Source organism: Elephas maximus, chromosome 8 (assembly GCF_024166365.1).
Source record: "Elephas maximus indicus isolate mEleMax1 chromosome 8, mEleMax1 primary haplotype, whole genome shotgun sequence".
Taxonomy (NCBI): Eukaryota; Metazoa; Chordata; class Mammalia; order Proboscidea; family Elephantidae; genus Elephas; species Elephas maximus.
Window position 1 is genome coordinate 47548132 of NC_064826.1, and position 20307 is coordinate 47568438.

The 20307-nt window shown below is 36.2% G+C and overlaps 1 protein-coding gene across 5 annotated transcripts in view; it reads left to right on the top strand.

Moving 5' to 3' along the window:
- The window catches only part of PHTF2 (putative homeodomain transcription factor 2), a 125611-nt gene that overhangs the window by 65793 nt on the left and 39511 nt on the right, over window positions 1-20307 (top strand). For all 5 annotated transcript variants that reach the window (XM_049894300.1, XM_049894298.1, XM_049894301.1 and 2 more), the window contains exons 4-7: window positions 5666-5735; window positions 6315-6473; window positions 15381-15546; window positions 16509-16673. In XM_049894300.1, the coding sequence (XP_049750257.1) occupies window positions 5666-5735; window positions 6315-6473; window positions 15381-15546; window positions 16509-16673 (560 nt within the window). The remainder of the gene's footprint in view (window positions 1-5665; window positions 5736-6314; window positions 6474-15380; window positions 15547-16508; window positions 16674-20307) is intronic.

Sequence of the window (20307 nt, forward strand, 5' to 3'; positions counted from 1 at the left end):
TCAATAAGAGGCATGTGCAAGTCTCTATAAGATATGCAAGGGGATGCAGCTCTGGAGAGGTTAGGGAAGTCTTCACAGAGGAAGTGACTCATGAGCTGAGTTTAACAGACAATTTGGGGACAAGAATGGGGAAGACATTCCAGACAGAATGTTAAGAGCATTTAAAAATACGTAAATGAAGGAAGGAGCATGACTGTTTTAGGAACCCTCAAGGAATTTGATTTGGTAATAGATTGGGTGGGATAAGGAGATTAGGGTGGTTAAGAGTAAAATTAGAAAGGTAGATGGAAGTCAGATCATGGCTTGAATGCCTTACCCAAGAGTTTAGATGTAATCTGGAAAATATTGGGGGAGAAATTGAAGAGTTTTAAGCAGAAAATATAACCTGATCAGATTTATATTTTAACAGATTCACCCAGTTCCACAAGCACTCTGTGATGGGAAATACTAGAAGAGGAACAGATTTAGAATTCTGTTTTAAAAATATCCAGGTGGAAATTTCTAGTAAGCAGGTGGAAATAACAGATTTGCTGTTCAGGAGAGAGATTTGGGAGTCCTCAATATATAAAATGTGTGTCTGTGTGTGTTATATATATTATATAGAAATAGCCATAACAGTGAGTGGGTGTACATTAAATGATGAGAGAAAAAGCCTGGGAACAGAACATTGGGCAACACCAACATTTAACAGGAGGCCAAAGAAAGAGATGCACTTGAAGGAGGAAAGAAAAATCAGAAGAGATCCATGAGAAAAACAGCCTGGAGAGAGTATCAAGGAGGGTCAGAATAGTCAAGCAAATAAAGGCCAGAAGAGGCAGCATCTAGTGAGATGACTTAAAACCTTTTATTCTCTTTGACAGCTAGAAAGTCTTTCACTTGTTCAACAGGGAGCATTAAGTACCTTGACAGGTTATGTTGCCAGTTGGCACATAGGATGTTTTTTGAAACTTAAAACCTCAAAAACTATATACATAAATAAATTTTTAGTCTTTGGAAGCCACTCATCACAAATTACGTTAGTTATATAACTACCTTTTTGTTAAAAGAACTGTATTAATCCTAATATAGCCTAGGGTAAGGAAGGATTATATTAGGTAGCTGCTACTTGGTGATGTTGACAGGATGAACTTAGGGAAGGCTAGGACCTGTGACTTCTAAAATATATCTCCCTTTAAAGATAATACTTTGTAATAGTAATTGAGTAAATTGAAAACTGTATTAAAACTCTATTATTTTGAATAAACAGGGTCAATTTGTTGGCAAGCTTGAAAGCACATACCATTCTTGCTAGATATTCTAGTGTAGTTGAATTATTTAGAGGGGGAAATAACTTTGTATTTATTCTTAGCAAGGCAAAGAAGTATATAACTATGATGTATTACTGTTGATATTTATTTAAGGCAGAAATACCGTACCTATTATTTAGATGACACTGTCCCAAATATGTGGAGCCCTGGTGGCGCAGTGGTTAAGAGCTTGGCTGCTAACCAAAAAAAAGTCAGCAGTTCAAATCCACCAGCCACTCCTTGGAAACTCTATGGGGCAGTTCTACTCTGTCCTATGGGATCGCTTTGAGTTAGAATCAACTTGAAGGCAGTGGGTTTGCTTTGGTTTTGGTACAGTGCTTGATTGTTGCTGCTTTCTAATTCTATGCACAATTCAGTAGTTTTGTTGTTTTTTTAATCTCATTTTTTTTTTTTTATGAAAACTTTTTGAAGGTCCATGGTTATAGTTAGTGTTGAAAGTTATGCTATTTTTGTGTGAATGTATTTTACCACAAACCAGTTTAAATTTTTCCAACTTAAAATATCTACTTAATTAAAATAGGATTTATGAATGCTCACATCTTGGTGCTAATATCTTTCTTTTTTATATTTATTTTATTTTTGGTGAAAATATATACACAGCAAAACATACACCCATTCAACAATTTCTATATGGTTACATTCTTCATGTTGTGTCATCATTCTTGCTATCTCTACCCAAATTATTTCACCACCATTAACTTAGACTCACTGCCCCATAATCTTCTTATCTCTGCTTTAGACTTACTATTGTCAATTTGATCTCATATATATAATTCTTCAAAAGAGTGTACTACTCAAGGCAAGCATTTTTTACTAATTGAGCTAAACTGTTGTTTGGTTTAAAGATGAGTTCAGGGGATAGTTTCGGTTTAGAGTTTAAAGATTATCTCAGGACAGTAGGTTTGGTGGTTCTTCAGTCTCAATGGGCCTAGTAAGTCTGGCTTCCATAGGAATTTGAAATTCTGTTCCACATTTTTTCCCTTTTTAATCAGAATCCATCTGTTGAGTCCTTGATCAAAATGTTCAGTAATGGTAGCCGGAAACCTCCCATTTCTTCTTGTCTCATGGCAAAGGAGGCAGTAATTCATGGAGGCAATTAGATCTGCAGACCAGTTCCTTCTCGAGTTCCTGAGTCTTCTTGCTTTGCTGCTCCAGGCAAATACAGACCAGTTGCTGTATCTTGGATGGCTGCTGGCAAGCGTTTCAGAATCTAGGCACTCTTCATTGAACTACGAGGCAGAACCTAAACTCTAAAAACAATATTAGGCCAGTTGACTCAATTGCCCCATGAAACCATGACCTTACGCCATCAAACTAATAAACCTAATCCCATGAAGTGCTTGGTCGTACGTAAGTAGTATCAGGAGCCTTGCTGGCGCAGTGGTTAAAGGTCGGTGGTTCGAACCCACCAGCCGCTCCGCAAAAATGTGGCAGTTTGCTTCCACAAAGATTTATAGCCTTGAAACCCTATGGGACAGTTACTGTGTCCTATAGAGTCACTGTGAGTCAGCATCAACTCAAGGACAGTGGGTTTGATTTTGGGGAAGTAGTATCAACAGCTGCACTCTTTTTGTTATTGTTACTGTAAAATTATATATAATGCAACTTTTACCATTTTACCCTTTTTTTTTTTTTTTTGGTGTACTTTTTAAAAGTAGTACCAGTTACATTAATCAAGGTGTGTAACTATTGCCCTTAATTGATGTCAATTTTCCCATCACCACAGATAAAAACTCACTACTTCCCAGAGATAGATTCCCTCTATCCCACCCTCCTTCCATCCCTGGAAACCATTAATAATCATTGGTCTCTATTTATTTATTTCCTTTTGTCATTTCATATAAGTGAGTTCACACAATATTTGTCCTTTTGTAATTGACTTATTTCACTTAGCATAATGTCTTCTAGGTTCATCCATGTTGTAACATGTATCAGGATTTCATTTCTTCTTATGGCTGAGTAGTATTCCATTAAGAGGCCCTGGTGGTGCAGTGGTTAAGCGCTTGGCTGCTCACCAAAAGGCCAGTAGTTCGAACCCACCAGCCACTCTGCTGGCGAAAGATGTGGCAGTCTGCTTCCATAGAGATTATAGCCTTGGAAACCTTGTGGGGCAGTTCTACTCTGTCCTACAGGGTCGTTGTACGTCAGAACAGACTTGATGGCAGTGGGTTTGGTTTTTTGGTTTAATTAGTATTCCATTGTATGTATGTACCACATTTTGTTTACCCATTCATCTGTTGATGAGCACTAGGTTGTTTTCACCTTTTTGCTATTGTGAATACTGCTGCAGTGAACATAGGTTTACATATGTCTGATCGTGTAGCTACTTTTATATCCCTAGGGTGTATACCTAGGAGTGGAATTGCTGGGTCATATGGGAATTCTATTTTTAATTATTTGAGGAATCACCATACCGTTTTCTACAACAGATGTACCATTTTACATTCCCCCTAAGTGTAATTTTGATTTGCATCTCTCTAATGGCTAATGATGAGCTTCTTTTCATTTGTTGGTTGACCACTTGAATACCCTCTTTGGTGAAGTGTCTGTTCATGTACTTTACCCATTATCTTCTGTTTTTTGAATGACATCATTAAGATTAGAAATTTTGTCAGTGAAATATTTGTTTTTCTTTTTTAAAACCCTTTACATTTTCTGATAGACTAGCTTGGAGGGGAAGTTTTATCAAGACTGGCAGTTAAAATGTGCTTCTATAATATAGCTCAAGTATGTTTTAATAAAATATAAAATAGGAAAATGAACCACATATACACAAGGTCAAGTAAAATGAGCATGTTGAGAAATACCATAGTTGTATAAATTAAGGCAATGTGCTGTTTCTCGTACTTAAAAAATCTTGATAAAAATTTTAGGTATACAGCAGTAAATCAGGCTTCCAGTTTGTCATAAAACATTGGCAATAAGGTTATTTTCAAATTGTTATAAAAAGAATGTATAAAAGAGAAAATTAAATATGTTACTGGTTTTAAATTTACTGACAGTAATAAAGGTAAAGTCTCATTGTAAGAAAGTTCATCTGAAATTTAGAGTTGTACTAATGAAATTCTGTTAAAAGTATGTAGTTAGACTCACCTTTCCAACTCGCAAAATCTTAGAAATGAATTTATAGTCCATCAGCTGCTCTGTAGTAACATTAAAATGGGGAAAACGTAGAGAGATATAAAATTACCATGGCCATATCTTTACCCTTGACTCATTCTTTCTCCTTTGCATTTGCTTTTATATCTCTGGGTGGTTTGCAACTTCAAGTTGTCAGGCTTTTCAAAGAGGTTATCGCATCTTGATTTTAAGGTACATTTTTAGTTAGACATCTCAGTTTGTTCTGAGTTTGTATGCTGTCCTCTTTGTTTTAGATGTAAACAGTACTTAATCAAGTTTTTACTTTAGGGGACATTGTTATTTGGATTAGGACAAGAGGAAAGATTGCACAGCTGCTTGGTTAATTGAATAAACAATGAACAAATCATTTAAACACCTTTGTCACCTTTCAGCACTTGGCTCCTGAGAAGCTTAGCCTAAGCTCTTTCAATTCTAACATCCTCATTCTGTATTACCCCCACGGTTTTTAAGTCATAAAATGTAACTTATTTTTCTATAATTTTTTCAATAATTTTGGTCTCCACTCCCAGTTCTACTCTGTATACCGATAGCAGAAACTTAATCAGTGTCCAATAATTTTAACTTTATAAACTAATTTAGTTCATAGTTCCGCCTTCTCCACCTCCTGGGCATGGCATCTAAGTTCTGAGGTGCTTAGGTGGCATTGTGGTTAGGGACAGTTGTCAGGTGATGGTTGGCATGTGAATGTAGTGGCACCCTGGGATGTGCATCATCCTCTCTGGGTCTCAGCCGATACCACCCCTACATGCCAGCATCTGCTGAGAAATCTTCACCCCTCTCTTGCCTTCAGCTCTGTGATCCACTGCTTTCTGCAGCAATGCTTTCTCATCACACCTTGAGGGCCCTTTGGGCCCACTGCTCTCCCAGCCAGCCTCAACTGCTCTCCTGTGCCCATCTGGTGGGGCCAGCACAGTCTCCTGGATGCCTCAGGCTGTACACTCAAATTTGCTTAGTAGTATAGACTTTGTATTGAAATTCTATTCTTAGTAATAAGCAGGCCTCTCATGTTGCACACATCTCTAAATTTATCCTTTTAGAAAGTAATAGAATTTATTATGATAGTAATTTGTTTCATTTATCATATATAACATGTTACTTATTTGTCCAGTTATTACTTAAAGGTTTTATTTCTAATTGAAATCTTTATAAGTTGATTCTTTTCTGCTATTTTGGATTTAAAATATGTATGTTGAACTTTGATACTACTTTTAATATAGGGATTAAGGAATAAACCAAAGAAAACAGCACATGTGAAACCAGACCTCATAGATGTTGATCTTGTAAGAGGTGAGTCTTGGGTAAATGAATGCTTAATGCAGCTAGAAACTGACCTTAAAGAAACAGAATTCAAAATGGGTTAGATATATATGTTCGTAAAATTAAAAGCTTAAAAGAAGGCAGGAATAGTATTAAAATGCACATGGGTTAAAAAAGAGAAAATGGAAGTATTTTAATACCATTGACTGATTTTTCTTCCCACTAAAGATTATTCTAAGAAATAATAAGTATAAAAGAATGAAAACTTGTGTTTGCTTAGCAAACTATAGGTCTTGGTTATAAAAATTAAAGTCATTTGTAATTCCTAACTGGAACTAACATTTGAACCTTGACATAATAAGATATATGGGAGAAATTCTACTGTTATTTCAATTAAAATATTTTTTTCAAAGTACCTGAGTTGATATGATAACATGAAAAATGTTTTTGAGACTGTATACTACCCAATATTGAACATTTCTCACTCATAGTATAGTACGAAGTAAAATTACATGTGTGGTGCTGTTCTTCAAACATTGAATTTTTTTTTCCCTAAAGAAAATTATGTAATAATAAAAGTACTTTGTCATTTTACTTTCCTTTTTTCAGGGTCTGCATTTGCTAAGGCAAAACCCGAAAGTCCTTGGACTTCTTTGACTAGAAAGGGAATCGTTCGAGTTGTATTTTTTCCCTTTTTCTTCCGATGGTGGTTACAAGTAACGTCAAAGGTCATCTTTTTCTGGCTTCTTGTACTTTATCTTCTCCAAGGTATAATTAAGTAATGGAAATGCATTTTGCTTTTAACTCTCAGGATGTTATATTTTTACTAAGGAAGTTTTTTAAACATATATGAGCACTGAATATGATGTAATACATTTACAGTGATATTTGGTTTAATAAGACATAAAAATGGTGTTATAAATGTTTAAGAAGACAAAGCAGTTGTTTTCTAACATAATTTTATGAAAATTTGAATTTATGGATAGCTAAAGAAAAATAGAAATTGAGAGGATTAAAAATAAATAATAGAAGGAAAGGCCCTTCAAAATGCACTCCACACACATACATACACCAGTCTTCTTTTACGGAACCTGTGCAAGTTCATTTTCCCTGGCTCTGACGTGGTTTGTTTTTTCTGTACTTCACATCTCTGCAGTCTGAGATTGTCCTCATTCCAAACTGAAATTCTATATACTATACAGTTCTAAAATCTTTCACAGATTCCCATTTAATTCTCAAAACAATGTAATGAAGTGTGTTGTTGTATGCCAACAAATTGATTCCGACTTGTAGCAACCCTATTGGATAGAATTGCCCATGGAGTTTCCTAGGCCGTAATCTTTATGGGAGCAGATCACCAGGTCTTTTCTTCCACAGAGTGGCTGGTGGGTTCAAACTGCTGACCTTTCAGTTAGCAGCCAAGCATTTAACCATGCAGCCACCAGGGCTCCTCTGCAGTGAAGTATAAGAACTATTATTATATCTAGCTTACAGATATGGGATCAGAAGGAGCTGCGGGCCAAAGTCAAAACAGCCATGAGGTGTGGTAGAGCCCAGATTCAGGTCTCAGCAGTCTGACACTAGAGCGACACACTTAACAACTCTGTTATGCTGCCTCTGAACACAGCACCATTCTAATGCACGGTCATAACAGCAGTATATAACACTATAGAGTGTGTGGAGACTAAAGAGGAAACAACTCACATTACATTACTCTAACAAAGCGACTATTTTAATTTGATCAATACTCTTCCAGTCATTTTAATGTGTTACCTTTTTTCTTTTAATATTGCAGTCCCAAATGATTATTTAAATATGCTTATCAGTAGAGCTCTAAGTAAAAGGTAATATCTCTGAAGTAAATGATAAATATAATAAAAACTACAAACTCTTATTTAGGCAAAGTTATTTCTTGTAAGCCAAGGTATATCTTACATACGTGAAAGGGAGTGGACTCTGAGGGTTTTGTGATTGTTGTTAACAGAGAGTGGGTTTTATTTTTTGTATTTTTATGATTAAATAAATGATACATATTCATGTATCATTATTTTGGAATAATTTTCTTATGACGATTCCTAGATGCCTGAAATTAAATGTTACAACATTTCCAAGGGTCTTCATACGTGTTTTCTAATTGTTTTTTAAGAAGATGACCTCTATTGTTGTTAGTTAATGCTATTACATGACAGTTCCTCAATTTTTTTTTTTAATCAAATGTTTTTTAGGCATAGTTACCTTAACTTTTATTGAGTTATTTTCTCGTGTTTATTTTTTTCTCAAAGGGGTTTAAGAGCACTTAATCGCAAGTATATTTATGCTCAAATGCTTTCTAGCTTACCTAAATGCCTATATGCCTTTCCACATGCAATTTCCTTTGCTTGCTAGCGTAATAGTCAGTACCACTGATTGTACACCACTGTAGATTGTGCATTTCTAATAATGTTGCTTCCTAGTATTTGGAGCCACCATTCGTCTGTCAGTCTGTCATACTGTGGTGGCTTGTGTGTTGCTATGATGCTGGAAGCTATGCCACTGGTATTTCAAATATCAGCAGGGTTACTGATGGTGGATAGGTTTCAGCAGAGCTTTTAGACTAAGAAAGACTTGGAAGAAGGGCCTGACAATCTACTGCTAAAAAATTTGACCAGTGAAAACCTTGTGAATAGCAGCAGAACGTTGCAGCATCTGGAACTCTGCAAAGGCATTTGACTGTGTGGGTCGTAACAAATTATGGATAATATTGCAAAGAATGGAACTTCTTGAACGCTTAATTGTGCTCATGAGGAACCTGTACGTAGACCAATAAGCAGCCATTTGAACAGAACAAGAGGACACTGTGTGGTTTAAAATCAGGAAAGGTGTGCTCCAGGGTTGTGTCCTTTCACCATACTTATTCAGTCTGTATGCTGTGCAAATAATCTGAGAATCTGGGCTATATGAAGAATTCAGCGTCAGGATTGGAGGAGGACTCATTAACAACCTGCAATATGCAGATGACACAACCTTGCCTGCTGAAAGCAAAGAGGACTTGGAGCACTTACTGATGAAGATCAGAGACTACAGCCTTCAATAGGGATTACACCTCAACATAAAGAAAACAAAAATCCTCACAACTGCACCAATAAGCAACATCATGATAAACGAAGAAGATATTGAAGTCCTCAAGGATTTCATTTTACTTGGATGCACAGTCAGTGCCCATGGAAACAGCAGTCTAGAAATGAAATGATGTATTACACTTGACAAATCTGCTGCAAAAAACCTCATTAAAGTTAAAAAGCAAAGACGTCACTTTGAGGACTAAGCTGTGCCTGACCCAAGCCATGAGATTTTCAGTTGCCTTGTATGCATGCGAAAGGTGGACAGTGAATAAGGAAGACTGAAGAAGAATTGATGCCTTTGAATTGTGATATTGTTGAAGAATATTGAATATACTATGGACTGCCAGAAGAATGAACAAGTCTGTTTGGAAAAAATACAGCCAGAGTGCTCCTTGGAAGTGAGGATGGCAAGACTTTGTCTCACATACTTTGGACATGTTATCAGGAGGGACCAATCCCTGGTGAAGGACATAATGCTTGGTCAAGTAGAGGGTCAGCGAAAAAGAGGAAGACTCTCAACAAGGTAGATTGATGCGGTGACTGCAACAGCGGGTTCAAGCATAGCAAGGACTGTGAGGATGGTGCAGGACCACACTGTGTTTTGTTCTGTTGTACCTAGGGTTGCTGTGAGTCCAAACCTACTCGACAGCACCTAACAACATAATGGTATTTGGAGGCAAACATGTTCCCAATGTAACTAAATTTTTACTGACATTGTACAATTTTGTTGTGTCTGAAATTCGCTAGTGGCTTGCCTAAGTTAAATAGGGAACACGAGTTAGATCAGGCATGAAAATGAGATATTGTTCAGTTTAAAACCAAAGTTGAACATCATAAGGCACTTATGATGAGCCCTCAACATTCTCCTACTAAGAAGCAAGTTAACCTGCTCAAAATCACACAGCCAGTGACATATATGATATTACACTAGGCAAGTCTGCTCTGTGCCTTTAGAAACCCCTGTGACTCCATCTCCTTGCATATAAAAATAGAGTGCAGTGTTATGAGTTATGTCCTCATTCTCTATCCCACTCTCATCTCCCGAAAGGTAGAAGGAATCAAATATAGTCACATTTGCTCTTATATAACAATGAATAGGGTTTTTTTTTTTTTGCTTGCATGCTTTTTAAATACCACAATTGCATCTTCGCATCTATATCACTTCTTGCTTATATCATGTGTTTGCCCAGATTACTGCTAAGAGTCCTTATATCTTCTTCTACCTTCTGTCCATTTACCTTTTACATTACAAATCCAAACCAATCCCTTAAGGCCTGAATTTCTTCACTAGTTATCATTGCCTTCGAGATCAAAAGCCAACTTTTTTCAATCATGAGATAAGCCCTTTCCCTCTTTCCTGCACTTTAGCCAGGCTAAACAAGCTCCTTGCTGTTTTTTAAACATTCTTTGCTTTTTTGCCTATATGCCTTTCCACATGCAATTTCCTTTGCCTGGGTAACACTTTTCCCTCTTACTTACCTGGTCAGCTCCTGCTTGTTTTTTCAAACTTAGACATCACCTTCCTTGAGAATCCTTTCATAACCCCCACTTTAGTTACATGTTTTTCTTGTATGTTGTCATGGATTGAATTATGTGCCCCCAAAAATGTGTGTATCATTTGGGCTGGACCGTGATTCCCAGTACTGTGTGATTTTCCTATATGTTGTAAATCCTGCCTCTGTGATGTTAATGAGGGAAGATGGGCCACAGTTGTGTTAGTGAGGGAGGACTCAATCTACAGGATTAGATTGTTTTGAGGCAATCTCTTGAGATATAAAAGATAGAAGCAAGCGGAGAGACAGGGGAACCTCATACCACCAAGAAGGAAGCACCGGCAGCAGAATGTGTCCTTTAGACCCAGGGATCCTGGGCAGAGAAGCTCCTAGTCCAGAGGAAGGTTGACAAGAAAGACCTTCTTCCAGAGCTGACAGAGAGAGAAAGCTTTCCCCTAGAGCTGACACCCTGAGTTTGGACTTTTAGCCTACTTTCCTGTGAGAAAATTAACTTCTCTTTGTTACAGGCATCCACTTGTGGTATTTCTGTTATAACAGCAGTAGATGACTAAGACATATGTATTACATAACACTTTATATAGAGCATTTTAATAGTTTTGTGTGTGTGTCTGTATGTGTACCTCTTTTCCTCTAAACCAGAGAGGATTGGGGGACAGGGATTGTATCTCATTTGTCTTTTTATCCTCAGTGCCTAACACCTGCCACTAAATCTTAAAGATTAATAGGCCTAAAAATTGAATTTTAGATATTTTATATTCCTAATGGTTGCCCCGATACTTTACCAAGCATTATGTTCTTCACCAGGGATTGGTCCCTCCTGGTAACATGCCTAAAGTATGTGAGATGAAGTCTTGCCATCCTTGCTTCCAAGGAGCACTCTGGCCTTATTTCTTCCAAAACAGACCTGTTTATTCTTCTGGCCGTCCATGGTGTATTCAATATTTTCCTCCAACACCATAATTCAAAGAGTTCTGCTTGGCCTGTATGTGAGGTCCTGCCCTGGAGCCACATGTGCCCTATAAATAACATCCTGTCTTAGTTGAGCTGTGTCTGTAATCTCTAGAAGAACTCTCTAGCAGTACTGTTTAGTTTATAAAACTTCATTAAATGATCAAAAAGTGTAACAACATTATGTAAGAGAAGTGAATGTTTTTTCTTTACATCTTCTAAACCTGCACTAGAAGTGAGAACAAAAGGGAAGAGGTGATACCAGAGCCATGGAGGAGGAGCTCCTTAGGAGCTGAGACCATGGAAGAGGCATGACCAGTAGGAGAGACACAGCCAGAAGGGGGAAGGAAAGAGAGAGAGAGAGGAATAAAGTGGCTTCCCCTGTCCTTTTTCTAATGCCTCCTCTTGGCAGAATTTAACAACTTCCCATTAAGATATAGAAAATATAGCATGTAGACACCCAGCCCTAGCATTACAGAAAAGAGTTTTGTAGGGCCTAGAGAGAACAGATAAATAACAAATAATCAATACAGAATCTGAAGTTCTAAAAGATGCTCCCCTTTGTGTCTGAAACTCTGAGCTTTTTCTGTAGCATTTGCCCCCCTCCCCGCCCTTTTTAAAAAAATTAATGTTATCACTTACCAATGTTAAGTACACATTGTGTAAGGAGCTTTTCAAAGCATTTTACTTGTATTACCTCATATAAACACTAAAGTACCTGTATAATGTTTTATTGTACAGAATAATAAACCAAGGCTCAAAACAATTAAGAAACTTGATAAAGGCCACATTGGAGTTCATGTTAAAAACAATAGCTGTACTTTTCAAAATTCCAGACTCGGTTATGAAAGCATTATAAAGTTTGTGCCAAATTCCAGGGTAATTCATAAAGATGATTGATGTTTTTGAAAAAGTTAAGTCTTTTTTCTTTTTAAGGAATATTATTTCTCAGAAAAATATAAAACTGGGATTTGTTTTCACAATACTCTAAGCATATTAGGCGGTTAAGTAGTATCTTAAGTTTCGGTGTGTTAAACCAATGCTCTTTTAAGTTGCAGGTGGTAGAAACCAAATGCAAACTAGCTTTGGCAGAAAGGTTTAAAAAATACAGGAAACTGGATAGAATAGTACAAAAACTGGGGTGACTGTATGTCTCAGTTTGCCCTGAGACTGTCCAAGTTTACTTGTGTTGTCCTAGGGCTTTTATTAATAGCTCCATTTTCATTCTCAATAGTTGCCCTGGTTTAGATGACAAATTATATAAAAAAAAAAAAAGTTACCCTAAACCCCCATCTACCTGTTTGGATTAGCAGTTATTAATATTTTGGCATATTTGCTTAATCTTCTGTTTTGTTAAAGTAAATTATATACATCATGACATTTAACCCTTGAATATATCAGTATGCATCTCTTCAAAATATGCACGTTGCATAAGTATATTACAATTATCGCACCTAACAAAATGGACAGTAATCATGTATTATTCAAATTATCCAAATGTTCCAAAACAGAATTAGGTATTCTTAGGCCTTGGATGCATCACTGGAGCTAGAGGTTCAGATGAGGTCTTCACTTTTTATATGGTTGACTCTGCTTTCCTTGTGCTGGTTGAATTCCCAGATGGGCTCTTTCTGGGTCATGACTGCAGTGGCCCCTAACAATTTCATATTCTGTAGTCCTTAGTGTTGGTGATCTAGGAGAAAGGCCTTCTTCGAACACCTATCTTAATCCCTGAAAAGGACTGATTGGCCCTGCTTAGGTCACATATTCATTCTTTTATTAACCATTATGCCCAGAGTTATTAAGGCCACAGCAAGCCTAGATTACATCTGCATCCCTGAGATTGGAGAGTTAAGAACATTTGATTAACACATAAAGGAGACAGTGTCCAGAGAGTCTAAGTGATGGTGAGCAGGCAAAAACAAGATTTTCTCTTCATGTGGTAATCTTACGCATTGATCTGTGCTTAGTGGTTTCCCTGGAGACTATGCCTAAATAAATTTGCATTTTTAATTTTAAGTAGATAGATTTCTTTTGATAAGAAGTTCTTTATAGCCTTTTTACACACTTATCATAACCAGATCCCAAATACCCCAGACTTGACTCCGACTCATGGCGACCCCATGTGTGTCAGAGTAAAACTGTGCTGTGTGAAATTTTCAGTGGCTGGTTTTTTGGAAGTAGATCACCAGGCCTTTCAAGGTGCCTCTGGGTGGACTCGAACTTCCAGTTACCAGCCTTGTGTGTTTAACCATTTTTACCACCCAAGGACTCCACACTTATCATTCAAAAAAAAAAGTTACCATTGAGTCACTTCTGACTCATGATGACCTCACGTGTTTCAGAGTAGTACGTGCTCCATAGGGTTTTCAATAGCTGTAAGCTTACAGTGCTAACAACAACAACAATCTTATGGAAGTAGATCTCCAGGCCTTTCTTTCAGGGTGCCACTGGGTGAGTTTGAACCACCAACCTTTTGGTTAGCAATCAGGTATACCACCCAGAGACCTACACTTGTTGTCATAGTCATCTAGTGCTGCTGTAACAGAAATACCACAAGTGGATGGCATTAACAAAGAGAAATTTGTTTCCTCACAGTAAAGTAGGCTAAAAGTCCAAATTCAGGGCATTGGCTTCAGGGGAAGACTTTCTCTCTCTGTCGGCTCTAGAGGGAGGTCCTTGTCCTCAATCTTACCTGGTTAAGGAGCTTCTCAGGTGCAGAGACCCCGGGTCCAAAGGACAGACTTTGCGCTTGGTGCTGCTTTCTTGGTGGTATGAAGTCCCTACTCTGTGCTCTCTTCCCTTTCCTTTCCTTTTTTTTTTTTTTTTTAATTTTTATTGTGCTTTAAGTCAAAGTTTACAAATCAAGTCAGTCTCTCATACAAAAATTTATATACACTTTGCTTTATATATTCCTAGTTGCTCTACGCCTAATGAGAAAGCATACCCCTTCCCTCCACTCTCTATTTTCATGTCCATTCAGCCAGTCCATTCTGACCCGCTCTGCCCTATCATCTCCCCTCCAGACAGGAGCTGCCCACATAGTCTCCTGTGTCTACTTGATCCAAGAAGCTCATCCTTCACCAGTATCATTTTCTGTCCCTTAGTCTAGCCCAATCCTTATCTGAAGAGTTGGCTTTGGGAATGGTTCCTGTCTTGGGCCAACAGAAGGTCTGGGGACCATGACCTCCGGGGTCCTTCTAGTCTCAGTCAGACCATTAAGTCTGGTCTTTTTATGAGAATTGGAGGTCTACATCCCACTGCTCTCCTGCTCCCTCAGGGGTTCTCTGTTGTGTTCCCTCAGGAGTTCTCTGTTGTATTCTCTATCAGGGCAGTCATCTGTTGTAGCCAGGCTCTTCCCTTTCCTTTTATCTCTTGAGAGAGAAAAGATGGTGCAGGCTACACCCCAGGGAAGCTCCCTTTACATTGGATCAGGGATGTGACCTGATAAAGGGTGTTATAATCGCACCTAGTCCTCTTTAACATAAAATTACAATCACAAAACGGAGGACAACCACAGGACACTGGGAATCATGACCTAAACAAGTTGATACTCACATTTTGGGGGAGACAATTCAATCCATGACACTTGCAATAAAAAAAAATTTTAAAACCTGTTGCCGTCAAGTCGATTCCGACTCATAGTGACCCTAGAGGACAGAGTAGAATTGCTCCATAGAGTTTCCAAGGAGCACCTGGTGGATTCAAACTGCGGACCTTTTGGTTAGCAGGAGCAGCTGTAGCACTTAACCACTTCCTTATTTGTAAAACAAAGAAATAAGTGTACTTGAGGTTAGTGTGGCTCTTTTGATAGTCTGTGATTTTACCAAGAATGCCCTTAGATTCGTATGCATCTAATTGTGATTACAGTGTTGAGGTGTGTACTTTAGAGATTATATTGGATATTATCTTGTTGAAGAAATTTATTACTGAGTGGCATGGTTATACTGTAGGAACAATAAAAATAGTCTGAAAGAGTTTGTCTATAGTAACATTTTAAACTCATTTAGAAAAAATGATCTGGCAAGATTCAATATAAGAATAATTTTAAAAGTTTTAAAGAACTGACTGTCACATGTATAATTAAACCTGTTTTCTTTCCCTTTTTGTAGTTGCAGCAATAGTATTATTCTGTTCCGCTTCTAGCCCACATAGCATACCTCTGACAGAAGTGATTGGGCCAATATGGCTGATGCTGCTCCTGGGAACTGTGCATTGCCAAATTGTTTCAACAAGAACGCCCAAACCCCCTCTAAGTACAGGGGGTAAAAGAAGAAGGTACTGTCTGTTTAACAGTGATCTTTTTGTAAATCTCTGTAGTTTGAATCCAGGATTGTTCTTGTCTATTTTACTATAGAATAAGACGTTATCTTGTAAAGTTGCACTTTCAAAGTAAAGTACTAAGCTCCAGAATCAGCTACCAAATGAATTAGTTTCTGTGTTTGCTTTGAGACCATTTTGAGATCACATACCTGTTGTTTATTTATTTCTTGAAGCTCGTTTCTAGTAACCTAATATCAGTGTAGGGAATATGTTAGCTGGAGTTGCTAGTAATTCCCACTACTGAAAAAATGTTGAATTTCCAAGATGTTTTGGGGAAAACAGCCAAAAAGAAATTTTAGCTAAACCTTATTTATTACATGCTGTTTGATGGTGTTTTATATTGCTTTTTGATTAACTAAATATAGCAAGTCTTACTGGCCGCTCAGCACAATAAAATTCTGTTTTTAAGGGTCTTTTGGAGCATTTTAAATATTATTTTGAGTATTGTTGCTAAGAGATTGCAACTTTTGCAGTTTTTAAGTGTTGAGATTTTAGCGTATAAGCCTTCTCATTTATAAAAATATAATACCTATGTTAGATAAATAGTAAAAAAAAAAAAATAGCACCGCTGATCAATTAGATTATAATTCTCTCTAATTTTTCTTCTTTCTTCATCTGCAGATAAGTGGCATTCAAATAGGGAAGAAATGCTTTTGTAAATATCTGTCCAATGCAATCCTTGCAACCTAATGTCCACTGACCTGTCAGTATGAGCAAGCAACAATATCTTAATGTTTATAAAAATTGGTCTTGAATATGTACCATAATATTTGGAGTAAATTTTATCTAATAAACCTGAATTTTATTATGTGTTAAAGTTCCTGTATTTATATTTACCAAAATTTTGGATACACTACGGAAAAATTGGTTGTTGAAATTTTAAAGCTACCTTCCACTCTTAATCTCTTCTGATAAAGGAAATTAAGAAAAGCAGCCCATTTGGAAGTACATAGGGAAGGAGATGGTTCTAGTACCACAGATAACACACAGGAAGGAGCAGTTCAGAGCCACGGTACAAGCACCTCTTACAGTGTTGGCGCTGTCTTCAGAGATCTCTGGCATGCTGCTTTCTTTTTATCAGGGTTTGTATTTATTCAAGGCTTTATTTGGCATTTCAGTCTCAGTTAATGAATATTCATGACTTTAAATATGATGACATTATGAATTTTGTTTTGATAAATTATAGTGCTATAGATAACGGAAAAGTTAGAGACCATGTTTACTTTGGGATATGTATAAATATATCTGTACGAGAATTAACATACACCATAGAAGGATATGTACTTACAATTTCTTGATTTTGGTTTCTTTCATGATTTCTCGAGTACTAGATTTCATTTGTTAATTGATTAATTTATTTTTATTGGCATTATAGGTCAAAATTGGCTTTATTAGTATGTAATATGGGTTGTAAGAAGTTTTTTCTTATAAGTACCTGCTCAGTTATCCAGAATTAAGCATATAGGCATTGTTATTTTAAAGAATAAAATATATATAGTAATATGAAATTCTACTTTTGTACATTGGGCTTTTTGTATAGTTTGTACCATCAATGAAGATTTAGCAGATAGAGAAATATAATTACAGAAAACTTAAAAAATAAATTAAACCTACCTCAATCTTGTTGATTTTTCGAATACTTAATTCAAAACATTTAAGGGTTATGTTACTAGCTTATATATAGTTTACATATCATAATTTATTTGAAAAAAAGTTAAAAAGCTGTGGTCATAACTGTTAAAAGTTGCTAAATTAAAAAATCAAGGAAAGGGATACTGCAAATAACTATTCTCTGTCGCTTTTGTTAACTCTTTTACTAATATCGTTTTTTCATCAATTTGTGATTGTGCTCTAATGATAAAGTTTATCATGCATTATATAATTATGCAGTCATATCCTGGGTATATTTTCATTGGTTGTAATATTTTGAAAAGATTTCTAAGTATTTAACAGTTGGCAGTTTCATGGCATTGACTAATTAGATTCCCTGACTATTCCAACCACTTAATTTCTTTCTCCAGTAAAGGTATAAGTTTTATATATATTTTTTATCTTGGGTTTGATTCTGTCCTTACTGTCCCTTCTTTTGTCTTTTTTAAAATTTGCTGTCCTTTCTAACATTAGTATGTTAAAAAATAAAGTAAGTTTCTGAAACATTTCTTGAGACTTTCAGATAAGCAGTTATAAATAGCATAGTGGATATGTTTTCCTTTCTGGCAATTATTTAGTTGCGTTCGTTGTCCCAAATTGATATTGTATTACATAGTATTCACAATCCATCCAACTAGTAGATGGGTGCCTTTGGCAGTCTACCATGTTTCTCTACTCAGATGAGATCCAGACTTTAATTTTCCTCTCTTTGGCTGCAGCAAGACCATGACTACCAGTCATTGATATTATAGTGGCTAACACTCTAGATTTATTCTTTGTAATATTGAAAATTATTTATCTAAATGTTTTTAACAGGGCACACAACTGTCACATTTTAGAGCTGGCTTACCAGCACATGAATGAGATTGTTTTAAACGTTAGCTTCAAAAAGATCTTAAGGACAATGCTAATTTTAGAATTTTTAATCTGAGTTCTGAAATCCTGATAAAATCATATTCTTTCAGGCTTTGGTATGTCAGGAAGGGCTTAAACTGACACTTTGTAAGACGTGTTTAACAGAGTTGTTTCTGGTGATAAGTTGAAAAGCTGGGTATTTCCATTAAGGTATCTGAATCAACATAACTGGTGGGTAAATAAATGTATAACCACACAAATAACTAAGCTTTGTGTATGGTGTCTTGATGTTTTTCTAGATATTAGGATGAAAAACTACTATTTTAAATCCTGTATTTATAAGTTGGGAAGATCCTATTTATCATCTCTAAGCGCATTTCATTTTCAAGATAATATACAGTACTGTTCTTTTTAGTGCAAGTTGTAATATTTCTCATTTGAAAAAATTAGGAATTATTGTGAAAGAACTGTATGAACCTGAGAAAATAAAGCCAAAGAATCAATTTGAAAAGATATAAAAATCGATTGTATTTCCTAAAGATTTAGTACTTTAATTTCAATGAATTATTTGTCTTAAAATAGCCTAATTACAGTTTTTACTGAAAAGGTTAAGTAAAAAAAAAAAAAAAAAAGCCCAGTGCCGTCGAGTCGATTCCGACTCATAGGAAGGATTATATCTTGATTGTATGTTTCTTTGGAATATTACCCATTTCAGAATTCAGATAAATACTATCTTAAGTTTTCTTTCATGTTCTTTAAAATTTGTTTAACCATCACAGTATCGCTGGAAAACATATAGCAAACATAAATCATTCTCTGTTTTTGAGTAGAGAAATTAACTTACATAAATTGACTTGTTGACGTGGAGGCAGATACCATTATAAAACCAGGTTACATGTTAACTCGTATGCTTGATTAACTACCTTTAAAATTTCTAGCCCATTTAGCCTCAGTGTTTGAGGTTCTTTGTACTAATCTGAAAGTTAGAGATTCAGTAAATTGATATTCTTCACAGAATAGAGTACACTGCATAATAGAAGTTTAAAGTAGTATGTAGTCCCGCCAGAACATTTTTATATAAGGATTAAAATTGGACTTTTACTCACTGTAGTATGTTAGTTTAAATAGTTCAGTCATTTAAGCTATAAACTGATTAAAGCTCTGTTGTCTGTCTTCCATAGACGAGGATAGAAAAATAAAAAGGATTTAAATGCCAGTATACCCCAGATCTTTAAAAGTACCTCACAGGCTACAGCTAGATAACTCACTGAATTTTGGAGTTCAACTGATCCTGGAAAGATTACAGGTGCCATAAATGTATCTAATTTGGTACATTTTTCTTAAATGTCATGTGTTGTAGAGGACACCCAGGGAAACGTAGGGGCCCAGAGGTCTTTGAAAAGGCTGTTAGTATGTGATCAGGATGTATACATAGCTCCAGAAAACGGTGATGTCATATGCAGGCTCCTGTGTCATTTTCTTGTATGTGAATTTTTATTCATTCTGTCTTTCAGCCCCTCCCTTTCCCACTTCATTCCTTGTGGAAGTGAGAGCAAGACTCGAAATTGCATACCATATTCTAAAGCAAGAGTTATCCACCATTGTTAACTACCCACCCACACCCCCCCCCCCCGCCCCCACCGTGCAACTTTTTAATGGCTGTTAATACTGAAAGGATCATCTTCGGTCCTGGATCTGTTTATATGCCTCTGAATATCGTCGAGACTACGAACGAATAATTCCAACGTGTATTTTTTCTATGGCAGTATGGAGTACAGAATCTTTTTTAAACATAGAAACACGGCAGTCTTCATGTGTGATACACTAGATTTGAGATTTTATGAGCTAAGCAAATCCTTTAAAAGTTATGTTAACTTTTTGGTTCAAGTTTTCATGTGAAAAATGCATCCAGTTTTATGATTTATTTATGGTGTAGGTTGCACATTTATTTGCATCTTTCAGATAAGACCAAGTCATCAGTTATCTTACAAATGAACTAAAGTAATTATACTGCATGTATTTCTAAAGGTCATTTTCTCCCAAAAGTAGCTTTAACATAGAACTACTAATTCTTCTTGAATGTCAAGCATAGTACTTTAAGAAAATTCTATATAGGTCATATCTTGCAAAGATTAAAGTGAAGGCTAGTTAAAAACCTATAGGCTTGGCCATAGTAATAAAGTTGCACATTGTTTTTGCAAATATTTTGTA